Raw genomic sequence first — 20,789 nt, forward strand, 5'->3', positions numbered from 1 at the left:
GGAAAAAAGAGCAAGTTGTTTGATTAAAAAACACTGGAAATCTAATTATAAAACTAGCGGCTAAGGCGCTCCAATGCATTTCTGAAATCTCGGTTTCGAATTTTAGTAAGGCCAGTGTTTAAGGTCGCTTTAAAAAAATTTAACTACTAACAACTAACTGCTAATGTAATTAGATTCAACATCTATTTTTTTTTTAAATAAAACAGATCAATACGAGATGATAAATAAAAAAAACAGCTCAATACACAATAACCCGACAGATGGGAGCAGTAACATTCATAAACGACTTGGATCAAGGTCCAGTCTAAAACTCCTGAAACCAAGGCCCAAGTCCACTTAATGAGTCCAAACATATGTACATCACATCACTATTCACTACTTATAGGCCCATTCTTTAAAGTTCAACTATGAATTAATGAGCACAAAAATTTGGAACTTGAGGGCAAGGAAAATTATCACTAAAGCTTGGATAAAATGCTTTGCGAAGCTGATTATATTTTTCCACATCAAAATTGTGAATCTGCATCAGTTTCTTCTGCTTAGACTTGAACCTTCGCTGGAAATAACCTTCAAAAGAAGGCTCAACCGATGTCCTAAGAAAAAACACATAAGCAAGTGCAAAATGAATTGACGTGACAAAGAAACATATGGGCTCCATCACGTCCCAACTGAGCTCCCAAAAAGTTAGCCTCATGAATCCAAGTGTCTGGGCCATCATAAGCCCAAGCCCATAATAGAGCTCCTTTTTGACTTGGGCTTTAGCTTGTTGGTCTATGAAGGCCTTTTGCATGTCCATATGCTCCAGCTGTTTTCTTCTCGGATCATTAGGTGTTGCAATTGATTGAGGGATTATATTCTCTATTGATTTAGCCACCTGTTTGATTACAAGAAAAAGAACTTTAGCTGACCAGTAAAGTTTATTTTTTTCAAGTTCATTTGTTTTTTGATGGGGTTAATCGGAAAATCACTTTGTTTATTTTAGACAAAAACATTATCCACCCACGAGATGGGTCAAGTGTGTGTTAACCAGGGAAATTGCATGCACGCCACTTGCAACCCATTACACACAATCAGATCTAATATGGAGTACTTAATTTCTCTTAAGGTCCACAGTACAGGCAGAGTTGATAATTAATTAATAGTGTAACTGCTAATTAATGTCGACGCTTTAGTCAGTAACTTACTTCAATCTTAACCGTCTCATTGTTTACTTGTATTATTAAATTTTTGCGGTCACCAAATTTTTTTATGTTATTTGTATTCGGAAATACTATCTAACCCATCATTTTATTGCACCTTTCATATCCCTCCTTATATGACAGAGTTTTATTCATCCGAATTCCTCTAAAAGTATATATCTCAAAAAAACAATTATTAATGCATTCACTTTTTATTGACACATCAAGTGGGTAAAAAAAAAAGGATTATATACCATTACTCTTTATATTCGTTGTAAAAATTTTATTTATTTCATTTTAGATATCAAATTTTAAAATTATATATAACAATGAATTTTTATTTGAGTGATTTTGTAACATATTAATTTTTATGGTTAATATTTCATGTCATAATAATAAAAATAAAAATTATGTAATCGTCAAAATTTGATATTCATTATTGGCATAAAAAAATACATAATATGATAAAATTCACGTGAAGCATAAATTTAATTTAAATGAAATTTTATTAAAAAGAAATTTGTTGGTTTAAATTTTAGATTTAATGTTTAAAATGAAATTTCATTAAAAATGAGAAAACATAAAAATTTGATAATTTTCTCAATAACATGAGTTTTTACTTTTTGTTTTCTGTTATACCTGGTCGGGGCGGAGGAAAACGATATTGCCTAAGACGATGACGTTTCCACACTGATCCAACATTTTAGCAAACTCAGTACCTTGATCCTCATTTCCACACTCTTTAACACAAATTTGAAGAAACTGAGGGTACAAAATGGAGCTATTTGGTATCTCTGTAAGCCTCGCTTTTAATTTCTCCAACTGAGAAATCCTCAGCAGTTTTCTAGCATCCTCAACCGAAATTCCAAAAGATTTTTTATTAACCGGAATATATGGAGGACTGACCTCGCCCAAACGCAGCCGTTCTTCCGTAAGGTTGATGCCTTTAAGCTTCTCTCTCAGCTTCTCACCGACTGGAAGGGAGAGAAACTCCGGCATCTCGTTAATGGCTCTCCGGTGAAGGAATCTTCGGAAAATTCCTTTCAAGGAGGATTCCGGCGAGGTAAAGTTTGGTTTGGCTGCATTTGGCGGTGGTAGTATAGCTGTTGACCGGATAGAGGCAGCTGGTAGGGTGGAGAGTGGTGAGTGTTCCAGAGATGAAGACTTCGGAATCTCTCTGCAACCGTCATAGAAACGCTTCGAGAGTAATTTACGAAGCGCCATTGATCGGAGAAACAGAAGCCTGAAATGCAGAGAGTATAAAAATAATGCGGTTTGAAGAGATGGAGGAAGAAGATGATAGGCACCGGGTATTTATAGGGTCCAATTATAGGGCAAATCTGGTGGCCCCGAAAACGACAATATTTTTTTATTTCATTTTCTCGTTCCAATTTAGAAGAGACATTGAGCAGTAAAAAGGTTAAATTTATTCACAAGAGATACTGCTGCTCAGAGGTGGGCACAACCGATCAAACTGATTAACCGAACTAAAATCGTAAAATGGAATCAGAAAATATAATTAACCGGTTTAAAAATTTAGATTTAGGTTTTAATTTTTAATTTTTACGGTTAATAATTAAGTTTAGATTTTAAAGTTTTAAAAACCGCGATATATATTTAATATATATACATAAGTTTTTAATGATTCAAATAAAATACATTTTATAATCTACACACATAAAAAATTTAAATATGAAAATATATTTCAAAATATTTTATTTAGGAATATATTTTTATTTTAGGTGAATATATAGATATATAATATTTTAAAAGAGCTTTATTTTTCTTAATAAAATATTTATCTAATTGAACTAAGAATATATAAAATTTATATTTTAATAATTAAATAGAATTAAAATTTAAAATTTACTTATTAGATTATATTTAAAATTTTATGTATAAATTTTATATTTTTAGTATCTAATTTTTTTAGTGGTTACATTGTTAAAAACTGCAAAATTAAAAAACCAAATCATACTACTATAAACCGGTTTATTATTACTCTCGTGGACCTGTTAACCGGCGTATGCCCACCCCTACTACTGCTTAAGAGATAGTGTGTGTGACTGGATCGTGTAAAACACGCGGGTTAAAACTGCATCGTTGGAGGTTTGCATTTCGGTAGTGAAAGACATAAATGACCCTACCAGATCCCACCTTCCTCAGGTAGAGGAGAGGGCCGGAACTTGCCAAAAGAGATAAGAGGGACTCAACAAGATTCAGGTGATGTCATCAAACAAGATTCTTACATTTGTCAAACAAGAATCTCTTTTTAATAAAAATTAAAAAGAGTTTTATTGTGGAGAAATTATTCCAAATCATTTAATACTACAATATAAATAAGCATACCAAATAATTAATGGATTATAGTTGCATTAAACTTGGCTACAAATATGAGTTCGAATATCACATTTAAAAATATGAGATTATTTAATACGGCCATACAAATTACAAATATATGCGTAATTAATAAAATTGAATTATAGCTGCACTTGGTTAGGCTGCAACATGATAAATAAAGTACGAGTTCAGATATCATATCTTTAAATTCAAACATGGGCAATAGTTGAATATCACATCTTAATATCAAACATTAATACGACGATATAAATATATATAACAAATAATTATAAATAATAGTTGAATTCGTCTTGGCTGTAACATGGTCGATAATGTACGAGTTCTAAAATAACATCTTTAAATCAAACATCGATAAAATTATTTAATACGACGATATAAATATGCATAATGAATAACAATGGGTTATAGATGCATCCGACTTGGCTGCAACATGATCGATAAGGTCTGTGTTCGAATATCACATTTTAAAACCAAATATTGATGAGATTGTTTAGTACAGTGATATAAATACGTATAATGAATAATTATTAATTTTAGCTGCATTTAGTTTGGCTTCAACATGATCGATAAGGTTTGGATTTCGATATCACATCTTAAAGTCAAACATTTGTGAGAATAGTTAATATGGTGATGTATATACGCTTCACGAATAATCAATGGATTATAGCTACAATCGGATTGACCGCAAACGTGATGGATAAGGTATGAGTTAGAATAACACATATTAAAGTCAAACATTAGTGAGCATTTTTTTTAAAAAATAAAAGTTAATCAATGTTGATTTATTATTTATTTATAATATTTTTTAGCCATTTTTCTGTTAATTAAAAACCAAAAAAGACCTTACCATATCCGCATTACATATGTGCAAGGGAGGGGCGAAATTTGCCAAAAAATTATAAGAGGAACTCACAAGATTTATGTGACGTCGCCAAACAATATTTTTATATATATTATTCAAACAAGATTCTTCTTAAATTAAAAAAAGAAGTTTTATTTTTTTAGGATTGTCCGAAATCATTTAATACGACAATATAAAAAAGAGGTGGGCCCTTCGAATGTCCTATTTTAGCTAATTATGAATTACATATGCATGCATTCAGTTTGACTGCTGCAACATGATCGATAAGGTATGAATTCGAATATTACAATTTAAAGTTCATATTATAGAGATAGTAATACAATGATATAAATACTCATAATGAAACGTAGATTATAGTTGCATTCGACTTGGATACAGCATGGCCGATAAGGTATGAGTTTTAATGTCACATCTTAAAATCAAACGTTGATGAGATTATTTGATACGACTATAAATACGCGTAACAGATCATTATGGATTATAACTGCCTTTGGCTTGGCTGTAACATAATTGGTAAGATACGAGTTTAAATAGCACATCTTAAAATCAAACGTTAACGAGATTATTTAATATGCCAATATAAATACACACAACAAATAATCATGGTTCATAGTTGCATTCAACTCGGCTGCAACATGATCGATAAGGTATGAGTTAGAATATCACATTTTACAATCATGCGTCGACGATATTATTTAATACGACGATATAAATACGCATAACAAATAATCATAAATTATAGCTGCATTCAATTTGATTGCAACATAATTGATAAGATATAAGTTCAAATCACATCTTAAAAACTTGATGATATCATTTAATATGACGATATAAATACGCGTATCGAATAATCAAGGATTATAAATGCACTCGTGATGCTATAATATGAAGAAGTAAATATAAAGAAGTTAATTTTGTGTAATTTATAAATAATTAGATAATTTAAAAACAATTTAAATGATTTTATACACTATAAAATAATATATCTTAGTAGGGTTAGTTTTGTCTTAAATAATCAATAATATTGAATCATTTATCCGTTGTTGGCAAAAAAATTACTGAGATCATTCATGTAATATAGTTGTTATGCTAATATACATAACTTTGTCAGCAATCACATGTATTTTAAAATATTATTTTTTATTTAAGTGAAGTTGTAGATTCAAATTGTATTCATTTATACAGCCGTTTAAAATTAAACGTCAAAATCTGCCTTCCGCAAGAAACTTACACTATCTGAATGGAGATTAATCTAAATGTGGAAAATTTAAAGATATTGTTTCATAATTAAGAGTTATTCAGAAAACTTCATAAACATGTATAAAAACAAAAAAACAATCAACATTTACATAGATATTTAAATCAATTTTCATACTATACCGTCTCCATAGATATATTTATTATAGCGTGACTGCTTAAATTTTTCCTACAACTGATAATAAATTAAATATTCAATCAATAAATTTTTCTATAAGATATAATAACATTAGTAACTATCTCAAATCTAATTAGATATTTTCCAAAAAGAATCTGATTAATATAAATCCACATATATATTTTAATATCTGAATTTATTTTGGAGTGGTAAATTTAATTAAAGTTATTTTTTTGTTGTTTTTCCTGTATTAAAGCTGTGCATGCTAGGCTTCTAAGGCTTGTCCTGGCGTTGAATAGAGTTGCCAAATGCATTTGGCAGATGACAAATAAATGTAACGTGTTTTAAAAGCAAACTGCGCAGTGCACTTGTGCTAGACACGTTTTCTCCACGCTTTTCATCCCAAAATAATCCCCAAATTTTGGAGCATTTGATTTTTATATAATATTCAATGCACTTGTATTACTCTTTCCTTTTTCCAAATTAATTTCCCCTTTAACCCGTTGCATTATTTTCCTACTACTAGTCTCGCATTATATATTATACACATGACTCGTAATTTAATCGTCAATTTATATGAATATTAATTTTTTTATTAAATTAACTAAATTGCTGGCATAAAAAAATATTTTAAATACCGAAATTGATATGACTTATGTATCAATCCATTAATGAATAATTTAGCTTTCTGAGCTTAATTATTTTGCTTAATATAGTAATTTAATGATGGATACCGAATCCTACTGAAAGTATAATGGAGCCGAGTTGCAGGAGATCCACTCTCAGGCGACACCGGACTCCCCCTGAAGACCGAAAGATATGAAGGAGATGCCGAATCTCTAAGATTCGGTAACACACTAATAATGACCGAATCCCACATGATCCGCCGAGAGCGCGTCAGGTCCGGGATTCGGGTAAACGACTAAGTATGGAAATATTGTCCTATTAGGACACAAACACTACATATGGAAGGATAAACTCTACTTTAGGAAGATAAGACTATTTAGGAAGACGTTCCTAAATAGGATTCTTATCAGATTAAGGTAGATCCCGACAAATCAGGAGAATCTCTACGATACTGCCGAATCCCTACAAAGTAGGATTCACCTGCCTAATACAACTCTACTAGGTATATTCGACTACTATAAAAGGAGCACGAGTTATGCCTAGAATCACAATTACATTCATATACTCAAAACGCTGCTCAAAGCTCTAAACTGACTTTAGCATCGGAGAGTTAATCGGACAACCACCGTCCGGTTAGCTTCTACCCTGTTTTGCAGGTTCACTCACCGGTTCAGAAGGCAGACTCCATCAATTGGCGCCGTCTGTGGGATAAGCTTAACTAAACTTCAAAAGAAGGAGCTTTTCTGAACTCAAATACAAATCTCATTGAAGAAGATGACTTCTGAAAGAGTAAACCTGAAAGACAAACAACCAATGGACCCAAAAAGCACTCCGGAGATAATCAACGTGACGGAAGACGGGCTTCACAACTCCGGGGAAAAAAGCAACACCGGAGGGCCCTCTTTCTCAACACCCCAGTACCAAACTAATCCGATAAGAGGAAGCATCCCAATTGCTTTCAATCTAGGCACTGAAGAACGAGCACCAAATGCAGCAGCACAAGATTCACACAACGAAATGCTGAAGAAGATACTGGAATCTGTACAGGCAAATCTTGACAGATTGGCTAGCGAAGCCAAAAGAACAAACGACAGGCACGAAGAAACTATGAAAATCCTAAGGGAAAACTTCAGCCCTACAGCTCCCAGAAGAAGAGAAAGAACAGAAAATGCAAACCCAGGCCGACGAGAGGCAAGGGCAGAAAACAATAAAAGCAAGGAACCCCGAACCAGAGGGAACGGAGAAAGAAACGAAGCAAGAAACCAGCGAGAAAATAGAACCAGCAACGAGGAAAGTCCGAACGGAGACAAATCTAACGAGGAATCACCGGAGACACCCAGAAATGAGCACAACCAGGAGGACGCCCGGAGCGGTCTGAATTCAAAGAGAGACGAACGAAGGGAGAAGGAAAAAGAAGACGCCCCGCCAAGGAGTAAGCGACAGGAAAGAGATGCAGGGAAAGAGCAAACTAAGAAAAAACACCAAGAAGGAGAGGGCGAATCGTCAGAGACACCCCAAAAAAGCAAAGCCACATATGTGGTGGAAGAAGATTTAGAAGAGAAGATCGCCAAAGCGCTCAAAAAACTAAAATCTGAAGAATTGGATATAGACGACCTCAGGTTGAAAGGATCACCCCTCTCGCCCGAGATCATGGAGGAAACTATCCCGCACAGCATGAAGTTGCCGATCCTGCCAATTTTCAATGGGGAAGGAGACCCCCGAGACCATACCTCTAGGTTCACAGCGACCATGGGGCTACTCAGCGTATCGGACGCCATCCTCTGCAGGGTTTTCCCTGCCACACTCACGGGCACAGCCCAGAGATGGTATAACAAATTAAAACCGGGCTCGATCAAAAGCTTCGCTTCGCTTTCAACAGAGTTCCTTAACAGATATCTCACAAACATCCCAGCTAAAACCACTACCAGTATCCTGAGAGCCTGCATCCAAGAAGAAGGAGAAACCCTGCGGAGCTACATCGAACGATTCAACAAGCAAGCTATGAAGATAGACAACCTGAACGTCGACATGGCGACAGAAGCATTGCGAGAAGGGACGCGATTCGGAAAGCTGGTGGACAAGTTGCTAGTCAATAAACCCACAACTTTCTCGAACCTAATGGGCATAGCCCAGAAATACTTCGAGTTAGACGAAGGGCGAAGGGCGATTCGCGGAAAGGAAGCAAAAGGAAAAGAATCGAAAGAGAGATCCAGAGAAAAAACCAAGTCCAAACCTGATGACAGGAGAGGAAGACCCGAAGAAAGCAGACGATTCGCCCCCCAGACAAGATATGAATCGAGGTACGATCCCAGAGATGACGAAAATAACTTCACTCCGCTAAACACCAGCCGAACCAATGTCCTCATGTGGATCAAAGAAAACGTCAAAAACGTGGTATGGCCACCAAAGATGAAAGCAGAGATAAGAGACACTAGAAAGTACTGCAAATTTCACGACGATTACGGACATGAAACGGATACCTGCAGGGACTTGAAGGTCGAGATCGAAAGAATGATCGACACAGGCGAGCTGAGGAAATTTGTGGCCCGAAAAGAGAAGAGCAATGACAAGGGAGAAAAAAGAAATAGAGAAGACAAGCCGAAAGAAAAGGAAGACGAGCGCCCATCCAAAATTCTGGGAACCATACACATGATTAACGGTGGAGGGCATAGCAGCTCCACGATCAGGAGGAAGCAAAGGAAGGAAGTAATGAACATACGAGAAACTCACATGCCGCCAGTGATCTTCGATGTAGAAGATTATGAACACGTCAAAGCACCCCACAACGATGCTTTGGTAGTGACTACCATCATTGAAAATTGGAACATGGAGCGGATCCTAATCGACGAAGGAAGCGCGGTAAACCTGATGACAAACGCAGCATACAAAATGCTGGGAGGAACAGCGTCAAGGCTACGCCGAGTCCCAATTCCGCTATCAGGACTCGGCGGCCCCTCCATCACTCCACTGGGAGCAGTCACCTTGGAAGTAATAATCGGCCCAGAAAGAGGAATAAATAAGAAAATCATGTCACTATTCAACATAGTGGACATGGAACTGACATACAATGCCATCCTAGGAAGGCCTTTCCTCCATGATTCGGCAGCAGTAACCAGCATAAGAGCGTTGGCAATGAAAGTACCAACCGAAAAGGGAGTAGTGACGCTGAGAGGAGACCAAGGTATAGCCAAAAAGTGCTATGACGAGTCAGTGGTGGATCTCCAAGAAAACAAGACCGAAAAAAAGGAAGAATAGGAATGAAAAACGACCCATCATCGGTAACGACTTTCCGTCTTACCAGATGGCGTCAAATCTATCTTTAATGTTTTGTATGCCATCTTTTTATCAATAAAAATTCAATTTCGCTACCATCTGATTAGCCAGACGAACCAATAAAGAAATAAAAATCAAGAACAGCCACGAATGATTAAATCAAAGACGAAAGAAGAAAAAATAAATTAAAGATCAAATTCAAGAAAAGCTAAAAGCCAAGAAAATGAGTTTAAATTAACTCAAGGCAAAATCGCCGAACTAGGCAAATCGCCACGAAAGGCTAAGAGCCAAGAAAATGAGTTTAAATTAACTCAAAGCAAAATCGCCGAACCAGGCAAATCGCCACAAAAGGCTAAAAATGAGTTTAGATTAACTCAGAAAAGGCAAATCGCCAAAAAAGAGTTTAGATTAACTCGAAACAAAAACAAAAATAAAAAGAGTTTATATTAACTCTACAAAAAGCAACGCCAAGAACAGGGTTTAGAATAACCCTCGAGGCAAGACAAGTACATAAAAATAAGGCGAAAGCACATTTCGAAGAAACACGAAGAAAATATATTCATAAATTGCGAATTACAAAAAGCAAAATTAGTACATCAGCAAATACAATCAAAAGATAAACTACTAGACACGGTCTTTAGACATCTTGACAAGAAGATCACGAGCGATGGCTTGGGGATCCAACCCGTTAACCCCAGAAAGATCAATATCAGGATTTTGCTCTAGAAGCTTCCTCCCAATCGCAAGACGATACTCGCTTATCAAAGCAGAGTAAAAAGCTTTCGTATCTAGCAGACGGATATGAAGACTCTCAACCTCCGATCTTAGACTGTCCCTCTCCCCACCAACGAGGGAATTGATTCGAATGAGCTCCTCAATCTCTTGAGTCAAGTCATCAGTTTTCTTCTCGATCACTTTAACTTGGCGATCATTAATCGCATCCTGCGCCTTAAGCTGCGCCAGAAGGGAATCATGCTCTTCCAAAGAAGCCTTCAATTTGGCCCTTTCAGACTCGGAAGTCGCCAAAAGAGAGGACAGACGCTCAACCTCCTCCTCGGCACACTATCGGCGGTCGTTCAATACCAGAACAGATTGAAGAGCCTACAAGCACCAAAAATAAACAAATAAGGAAACAATTGAATACAAAAAACATATAATATTCAAGAAAGAAAGCACTTACAGAGAAACCATGAAAACAAGCCAGATCGGAAAGCTCCTGACCCGGCCTACCACAAAACCACGTAACATCATCAGGAATCGCCAAAGTCCGGATATATTCCGCTAGCACTCTAGGATTCAGCAAACTGGCAGGATCCTGACCTTCGACCCACTGCACCAAATCTGGAGCAGAAGAAGAGTCTCCAGGAAAATTCTCCCTCGATGGAGAACCATCGCCAACTCGACGCCTCTTCCTAGACGGAGAATCCGGGTCTCGACCCTGAGGAATCTCTCCCGAATCAGCAACAACCAACCCCTCTGAAGTCACACCCCCAACTCCCCCAGAAACGGCAAATGATGCTAGAGGGGGAAGTGGCGACGGAACCGCCTCGTCACCTACTGGATCAGCCGAGTCATCATCATCATCATCATCATCATCATTTACAACAATAACCTCAGGCAACGCTATCTCGACGGGAGCTAAGGGGATATCAACAGGAGCCCCATCCACGACAATGTCGCCAGGAACAATGTTGGCGATAGGAACGTCAGGACCACCCATCGGAACGTCCAAATCTACTTGAAATCCGGAAAGGAAATCGTCAGAAGAAGAAGACATCCTACAAAAGAAACATTAAAAAGAACTTAAGCAAATTAATATACCTTGAACAAAAGAGTAGCAAAGATCCGCCAAGCCTCGAGGAGGATCCTCCAAAGGAAACCATCGACTCCGAAGATGACTATTGACCAAGACATCTAGAATGGGACGCGATACAATACTACAGGAAGATATGTCAAAAGCAAGTTTTGACTCGGATAAACTTAAAGGAGACGGACAGCTCCGAACTTGATGAGAAGAAAAACCATCCGAAAAATGAAGAAAAGCAAATTTATGGTAAACAATAAAGAAACGCCTTCGCCAGCGACTGGTTAGGCAAGGAAGATAAATACGAGATCGCCCTTCCCTTCCAAGGGCGAAAACGAAGCAACCATCACACTTCCTAAAGTCTACAAAATGATATAACACTTTGAGAGAAGGGGCACAGCCCCGGAGCCTACATGCCTCCGAAAAGGCGAGCACTACTTTAATCGTACCAGGGTAAAGTTGCCCCAGAGCAACCTTTAAATCCCTACACACTTCTACTAAAAATGAATCTAAAGGAAACCTAAGACCAGCAGAAAATTGCTCTTCGAAGAGAACCGCCCTACAAGAAGATCCTGGAGAATCGGACGCAGCCATATCGGCACCGGGTAATATTACCCTATAATCAAAAGGAAAGCTATACTTAAAATAGATATCTAAGACTTCATCCCTACGAAGCTTTGATCGGGTAAAAGCCATAGCAGCGCATGCATCTTCCACTCGACTAAGAGGCATCCTAGAACAGGAAATCACAAACATAAACACAGAATAAGGATCAAACAAAAAATATATTGAAGAACACGTTGAAGAACACATCGAAGAACACCAAGTACAGAAAAGGAATTTCCAAAATATAAATCATGGAGAATACATACAAAGAAGAAAGCCATATTAACATCCAAACGACGAAAGAAAACATACCTGAAAAATCTGGAGGAAACAAGTCACGAAGAATCAAATAATCAAACAAAGAGCGAAAAGGAAATAGCTGCAAGAAATAAGAGTAAATTCGAAAAGTAAGTAAGAGGGAAGAGAAGAAATGCAAAGAGATTAAATACAAAAGGTTTTTGAATCATTAACCGTTGAATCATCAAATGCCGACACGTGGCAACACAGAATCTTACTGAAGAAGAAACGTCACCCACAAACATATGAAACGACTCGCCCGGAATACAAAACGACTCGCCCGTATAAAAGAACTCAGCTCCAAAAGAGCTAAAATCCACTAAGGCATAAATGCCAAACTACTTCAGCTCACTTGTGGGGGGGCTAATGATGGATACCGAATCCTACTGAAAGTATAATGGAGCCGAGTTGCAGGAGATCCACTCTCAGGCGACACCGGACTCCCCCTGAAGACCGAAAGATATGAAGGAGATGCCGAATCTCTAAGATTCGGTAACACACTAATAATGACTGAATCCCACATGATCCGCCGAGAGCGCGTCAGGTCCGGGATTCGGGTAAACGACTAAGTATGGAAATATTGTCCTATTAGGACACAAACACTACATATGGAAGGATAAGCTCTACTTTAGGAAGATAAGACTATTTAGGAAGACGTTCCTAAATAGGATTCTTATCAGATTAAGGTAGATCCCGACAAATCAGGAGAATCTCTACGATACTGCCGAATCCCTACAAAGTAGGATTCACCTGCCTAATACAACTCTACTAGGTATATTCGACTACTATAAAAGGAGCACGAGGTATGCTTAGAATCACAATTACATTCATATACTCAAAACGCTGCTCAAAGCTCTAAACTGACTTTAGCATCGGAGAGTTAATCGGACAACCACCGTCCGGTTAGCTTCTACCCTGTTTTGCAGGTTCACTCACCGGTTCAGAAGGCAGACTCCATCATTTAATAAGAAAAAAAATTTTAAGGTATAATTATAAAATTCATCTAAAAATCTTAGAACATCATCTATTAATTACTTCTTTATATTCGTATATAGATCACAAGTTAGTCCAAGCATCGGTCCATAACAAAATTGTTATAAATTTGAAGATATGCGTGTCAGATATTTTCACAAATAGTAATGAAAACTTTATTTTATTAGTTCCATCATTAGATTAAAGTGATAATGATACATTCAATAATAATAATAACCACATATTAATGATACACGGTATAAAAAAAATTATTTTAATTATTTTTGAACCGAAATGAAAATTCCATTAATATTAGCATATATGTATCACAACTCCAAAAAAAGAAAAAGAAATAGAAATTACATAAAAAAAGTTATATGAAAAAATTACAATCAATGAATATAAACTGTAATTTGACTACATAGCTAAACAATTGAGATGTGCCAATTAATCCTCTCTTTCTGTGGACCTGATTTGGAAAGAGAAATTTTTGAAAGAACTAATTATTTAAAAACTATTTTTTTATAAATTTTTTTTATTTATTTATACCATAATTTAGAAAAAATTTCAGTTATACCCTATTTTTAATTTTTATGTTTCATCTCTATCCTAATGAATTTAATTGACCTATTTTCTTTTAAAAAAAGTTTAAGTTAATTTTTTATTTGTATTTTTACAAATAAAAAAAAGTATAATATAATTCTTCTATTTAGTTGTTTTTAATATTTTCATCCTTATATTAATTAAATTGTCAAAAATTTTAATTTTGGGGTACAGATAAAACATAGAAATCGAAAATAGGGTATAATTAAAAATTTTCCTAGATCATGATATAAATAAATAAAATTATAAAATGAGTGATTTTTAAATAATTAGGCCTTTTTCAAAATATAAATATTCTTAAAAATTTATTGATGCTCAACTGAAGGCTGGGTAAAATTTAGATTATATTTGGTATTCTCAATGAAGAAGATGATTTGAGTATGCAAAGATTTAACCATATAATTACTAACATTTATATCCTAGAAGATGAAAAAGATACGTATTTTAAATTAGATTATATAGGGAGTGGCTCCCCTCAAGTTTTCAATTCCTCCATTTTTCTCCATTCCACCATTGGATGCTTTACACCACATTAAAAATTATCCAACGGTATAGATCTCACTTAATAATTAAAATCAATAATTACTACCCATTAATAGATTTCAGATATATAATTAATGAGATTTATTCTGCCAAAATTCGACTGAAGTTAACGAAATAATTACAAAGTTTTCTTTTCCTCTTTTCTTCTTCTTCTTCAAAGTACGCACATTTTTAAGGTTTTTGTTTAATTATCTTGTAATTATTTGAATATGTGGACTTTTGTTGATTTCTTTTTTATGGAAGAAAAACATATATTTCAATATATTAATTAATGATTCATCACTGCGATTTGTGTTTTAATTTTTAACCAATTCATATGAATGTTCATGATTTCAATCTATTAATTAGATCATGGTCTTTGCTGTGAATAATCCACTTTTTATAAAGAGTAAGCAAATATGATTTGAGAAAAAAAAATGCATATTTATAAAATTTGATTGATTCTGCCTATATGAAAAGGTTAATGTATGTTAGTTGGAGCAATTGAGCATCTGGACTGCATATTTGATTACCTTGATTGGCTGCACAATTTGCCTTGCTTGATTGAGAGAGATTATAAAGTCTGCAGATTTTGTGATATTAAAATCGAAAGCAGGGAGGCATAACTGAAATTTTCAAGCTATTTATTTGAGAGTGGAATTATCTACTTATTTGAAATATCTAAAATCTATTAATGGGTAATAATTATTGATTTTAGTTATTAAGTGAGATCTATACCGTTGGATAATTTTTAGTGTGGTGTAAATCATCCAACGGTAGAATGGAGAAAAATTGAGGAATTGAGAACTTGAGGGGAGCCACTCCCAATTATATAGATTAAATATAATCCAACTAGGACATAAAATTAAAAATAAATTATAAAACTAGACAAAATAATTATAATGAGAGAAACTAAAATCCGACTAAAAAAATTTAAATTAAACTAAAAATTTAGATTTATAAGAGTAGAAAGGTAATGTTTAGCCAAAATGGCTGAAAACCGCCTCTTATGGAAATAGTAAAGAAGGGTGTGCATCAATCACATCAGTTTGACTGACCAAAAATTTCAAGTCGATCGATTTTTTAAATTGTGAAAAACCAAAATCGAACCAAACCCTTCTTTTATTCATATAGAAAGCCTGAATAATTTAATTTGATGTCTTTTAGATTTTGATTTTTTTTTACTATTTTAGGGGATTCAATTAATCAAAATTAAAAAAAAAAAATTAATCAAAATTCAAAAGCTGAAATTTCATCCCAGCCATTAATAGATTTAGCTAGAGGGAAAATCGGTTCGGTTCATCAGTGACCTATATATAATATGAGATAACATGAAGCGGTATTGGTTTGGGGGGGAGATGCGAATTTCCTTAGCAAATTGTCACAGGTTTAATCTTGAAACTGTAATAATAGTTGTTTATGATTCTTTTTAGAAGAACATGTAAAACATCAAAAATTTATCAAAAAACTGCAGTATGGAAACACAGCCTCCACTATGCCACTTAGAGATTCTTTCATATTCTGATCAAAGGTCGGTTTAGAATTTTTAAAATAAAAACCAAACCAAAAGCAAACTTACGACTTAACCGTACCCAGTAATTTGGTTCGGTTCAACTTAAGAAATCAATTCTTGTCGGTTTTTGCACACTCTTAATAGCAAATTCGCAGCTAGATTTTAGAAGAGAAAAGGGAGGCCAGAGAAAAATGATTCTCCCAAGAAAATTTACAATAGATGATCAATTTCATCTTAATAACTTTATAGTAATTACTCTATCTTCATCAACATGTTGCTGTTCATACTTGATATGTTTGTATCATGTCATTTAATTCTTATCCTACGAATTGGAATGAAGGTCTAGTTACCTGTGGATGAATTAAGCTTTCATTTATCACTTATCGAACTAGTTGATTTGGTATTATATAACAAGGTAAATATTCGGTTAAATCGGACTACTATGTATTTGGCATTACAATTTCATGGTCATTTTCCCACTAAAGAGCAGCGGCAACATTTTTGGTATATGTGTATATTAGATACCACCTAAATTGAAATTATTCTTTTGGCGAGCACTCCATCGGGATCTTTCTGCCGGTGAAGATCATCCGAAATCCATATAGAAGAAATTCTTTTATGTCTGCATTGTGGAGAAGATGATTCTTTAATGCACTTATTATTTTATTGCTCGTAGATTTTTTTTCTCCAATTGCATTGCATTCAGTTTATTGATATAAAGCTGAAGTTGGTGTAAAATTTGTTAATGTTGGATGCATGACAAGGTGTGTTTCTTAATATGTTGTATATCAAAAATAAGCAACGCAAAATAAAAATAAAAATTGAGATGAGATACGTAGAGAAATGGGAACATCTAACATGGCTCTTAAGCTTATTGTGAATTTCAGACGAATCAAAAAATCTAGGCTATAGATTGACAAGGCGGTAAACTTTTTTATCTACATCAATAAGTGATTTACCATTCTCTTGGAGTCTTATAGATCAACATTGATGCTGCCATCGACAAAAAATACAGTTGCAGTGTTGTAACAACAATTAATTTTATCTTGGACGGTTTTATTGTTGACCAAATCATCCTGCATTCAGCGTATTTAGGATCCAAATATTTTAATCTTTTTGACTGTTTGTGAGAAAATAAATTTAACAATTGTCAAAGCATGGAAACAAGTTATTTTTTAGTGAGATGTTCTCCACGTCTTATAGTCATTTAATTTTCAAATATTACTTGTCGGCAGTGACAGATATAAACTTTTTTTAGGAGGTCCAGATTATAAGTAAAGACAATATATTTTTTAGAATACATTTATATACCAACCAATAAATTTTTGAAGTTTATACAAGTTAGATTCAAAAATTAAATATAATTATTTTTAATAAAGTATTTTATGTTGATTTTCACAAATTTAACCTCTCACCTATTCTAATTTTGCTTTAATTCCTTAGAGCACGGTAAGTGCTATGTTGCTAACATTTGATACACAATTTTTTTTATTTCAAGGGGGGCCACTGCCCCCATTAATTGTACCTAGGGTAGATCGGTAAAGCTAGGAGTATTTTTCAGGATATATGCTATTTACATACATCTTTCCAGAAATGCTCTTTTTGTCATGCTAATTAAATTCTCAACAAAAAAAGCTCATTTATCAGCTCAAGCTGTTAAAAATATCTAAATTCAAAAATTTCTATGATGAAATTTCCTTGTTTATATATATATATTAATACATCATCATTCGATAATTAAGGATAAGGCGTGGCTGTGATGCGGTATTTTAAAATTCCAAAATCAATTTGGTGGCATCTGAATGAATCAGTAAGAAAAACACTACTACTTCACAATAATATTCTATCAAAGGAATAGTCGGACAAGATAATGTATTAATTTGTATATAAAAATAAGAATATATATCTACCACAGAATAGAATTAAAGAAGAACAAAGGATCACTTTACCCCCCGAACTTGGCACAAAGTATCAAAAACGTCCAAATTGAGAAAACCAGATCACTTTTACCCTGAACTTGGCAAAACCGGTTCAAAAACCCCCTTTATGCTGACGTGGCACTTAATTGGAGAGTGAGATTTATAAAATCATAATTAACTCTATTTAATCACAATTAAAAACTAATTAATTCTATCTAAATTTTCAGGGATCTTTTTGAACTTTTTCAAAAAAGTGAATTTTTTTTTTTCTTTTCTTCAACAGGTTGGCCGGAAAAATTTCCGGCCAACCTGTTGAAGAAAAACAGACCCGCCGATGGAACAGACCCACCGGCGGGTCTGTTTCATTAGCCATCTGGGTTCGCCGGCGAACCCAGATGCGTTTTGCATCTGGGTTCGCCGGCGAACCCAGATGAGTTTTCATCTGGGTTCGCCGGCGAACCCAGATGAGTTTTCATCTGGGTTCGCCGGAACCCAGATGAAAACTCATCTGGGTTCGGCGGAACCCAGATGAAAACTCATCTGGGTTCGGCGGAACCCAGATGAAAACTCATCTGGGTTCGCCGGAACCCAGATGAGTATTCATCTGGGTTCGCCAGATCGGCGAACCCAGATGAATACTCATCTGGGTTCGGCGAACCCAGATGCAAAACGCATCTGGGTTCGCCTCAGGCGAACCCAGATGCGTTTTCATCTGGGTTCCGGCGAACCCAGATGACGGATGATGGGTTTGCCTGAGGCAAACCCATCGAGGAGGAGCTGCTGCTCCTCACCGGAGCAGCAGCTCCTCCTTAAAAAAAAATTATTTTTTTATTAAAAATAATAAAATATATATTTAAAAAAATTTAATTATTTTTGTAAAATATATAAAATGGTCCTCTTTATTTTTAACTAATATCAATTCGATTTGTAAAGTTTTAAAATAAAAAAGATTCATTTGTTTTTTTTTAATATTTAGGTATTAATTTAAAATGAATTAATAAAAATTAGGATCTTTTGAAACCTTTTGCCATTAAAAACCATCTAGAAAAAGAAAACCACTATCAAAAACCGGAGAGTGATTCTCACTCTCTTAGGTGAGAGTGGGGAGGGGTGTTTTTGTACCAAATTTGACAAGTTCAGGGTAAAAGTGATCCTGTTTTGCTAATTTGGACGTTTTTGATACTTTGTGCCAAGTTCGGGGGGTAAAGTGATCCTTTGTTCAATTAAAGAATCCCAAACAAATTGGAGGGGCTAGGAATCATGTTATTGTTAAGCAAAGAGGCTGTTGGATTCCATTATTTGTACTGTAGACGTGGTTAATGGTCAGGAGTGTTCAAAAATTAAACTAAACGTGTTATTTTAGACACCGTTTGGATTGAGGGTTTTTAAAATCCATAGATTTTATTAAAATTGATGGATTCGAAATTAATGAAATTTAAATCCATAGATTTTAAAATTTCATGGTTTGAATTGAAAATAAAATCAATGGATTTTTAATATTATTTATGGAAAAAAAATAAATAATATAACAATACATCATTTATAAAAAAATGATAGATTTGAACTTTCCCACCTAATAGGTGGGAAATCAAAACCCTTAAAAATGATGGATTGTAGAAAATGAGGAAATTTATAAATTCATAGATTCTATTAATTTTATTTTTTTAAACAAACGATGGATTTTGTCTAAATCCATGGATTATTTAAAATCCATCAATCCAAATGGTACCTTAATTCGATTTGATCTGATATGTAAATATTTCGAATTTTTGATTTGTTTCGCTTTTAAATTTTATAAATATTAATTAATTTTTTAGTGTAAATATAACCAAAAACAGACCAAATTGATTAATTTATTAGTTTGATCTAATTTCAATTTCTAGTTTCATTTTAGTTTATTTTTTTTAAAGTAGGCTTTCCTTGCAATTCGGTTTGTAGTACCGTATGGACAACACCAGGTCTGGCTAACAAATTGAATTTTCAGTCACCTAGTGGGATGTCTAGTACGCCCATTTTCCCACGTGCAAACAGCATTTGAAGCCTCCCACCCATCAAATTCTGCTATACCCGCATCTCCTTAATTTACCGATTTTCTTATATTTATATTTATATTTTTATATATAATAATAATTAAATCAAGAGATTATTTTTAAAATACTTATTTTGAAATATATTTACAATTTTTTCACCCATCTTTTTAAAATTTCTCTCTATTCTTATTTAACATTATATCAAGTTAGGACTTTATCTAATTTTAAATCATTTGATTCTCATAACTACTATACTTTTTCTCTCTCTTCACACAAATTATCTATTTCTCTCTTTTTCTCTAATTTTCTCTTCCTATCAGATTTCTCTCTACTTTTCATTTCTCTTCCTCTTCTTCTTTTTCGATCGTCGTTTTCTTTTATCTCGTCGTCACACGTCTTTCGGTGAACTTTTCATCGTATTTTTTCACCGTCGCATTTTCTCGGTGAATCTCTCATCGTCGCGATTCTTCTAATGATTTTCTTGTCGCCGCATTTTTTTTATGGACTTCTCGACGTCGTTTTTAGATATTTTATAATTTTTTAGATTTTTTGTGATAAACTAGATTTTTTGTAAAGAGATTGTTGTAGATTTATTATTTTATGTTTATAAAATTCTTATTATTCATATAATTATTTTGTCTTTTTTTTTGTTCATAGATTTGTTCTTTTATTTTGATGATACTAATTTTATAAAGCGAATTGATTTATGGTGTATTTGTAGTGTTTTTATGATATATTTACGTTATAGTGTATTTTTGATGTATTTATAATGTATTTCTGGTATATCTATGTTTTTCTAGTGTATTTATAGTGTTTATGGTGTATTTACAATGTTTTTGTGGTATAC

The 20,789-nt window shown here is 34.3% G+C and overlaps 2 protein-coding genes across 2 annotated transcripts; both read right to left on the reverse strand.

Moving 5' to 3' along the window:
• Window positions 1-242: 242 nt before the first annotated feature.
• LOC126666026 (calcium uniporter protein 4, mitochondrial) lies at window positions 243-2,457 on the reverse strand. The gene is made up of 2 exons (XM_050358970.1): window positions 1,818-2,457; window positions 243-874 (listed from the first exon to the last, which is right to left on the reverse strand). The coding sequence occupies exons 1-2, from the start codon at window positions 2,400-2,402 to the stop codon at window positions 413-415; spliced, it is 1,047 nt and encodes a 348-aa protein (XP_050214927.1). The 5' UTR covers window positions 2,403-2,457; the 3' UTR covers window positions 243-412.
• Window positions 2,458-11,375: 8,918 nt separating this feature from the next.
• Window positions 11,376-12,486, reverse strand: LOC126673621 (uncharacterized). Its single transcript, XM_056105039.1, has 2 exons — window positions 12,399-12,486; window positions 11,376-12,213 (listed from the first exon to the last, which is right to left on the reverse strand). Exon 2 carries the CDS (start codon window positions 12,210-12,212, stop codon window positions 11,469-11,471), a length of 744 nt encoding a protein of 247 aa, XP_055961014.1. The 5' UTR covers window position 12,213; window positions 12,399-12,486; the 3' UTR covers window positions 11,376-11,468.
• Between the last annotated feature and the right edge of the window lie 8,303 nt (window positions 12,487-20,789).

Source organism: Mercurialis annua, linkage group LG1-X (genome assembly GCF_937616625.2).
Source record: "Mercurialis annua linkage group LG1-X, ddMerAnnu1.2, whole genome shotgun sequence".
In the NCBI taxonomy this organism is placed as follows: domain Eukaryota; kingdom Viridiplantae; phylum Streptophyta; class Magnoliopsida; order Malpighiales; family Euphorbiaceae; genus Mercurialis; species Mercurialis annua.

Excerpts from the sequence above, each read along its gene's own strand:
- LOC126673621 (XM_056105039.1), bottom strand. The coding sequence starts at position 12,212 with ATGCCTCTTAGTCGAGTGGAAGATGCATGCGCTGCTATGGCTTTTACC.
- LOC126666026 (XM_050358970.1), bottom strand. The coding sequence starts at position 2,402 with ATGGCGCTTCGTAAATTACTCTCGAAGCGTTTCTATGACGGTTGCAGA. Across the intron at positions 875-1,817 it reads TTTTCCTCCGCCCCGACCAG|GTGGCTAAATCAATAGAGAA; the intron begins GTATAACAGAAA and ends GTAATCAAACAG.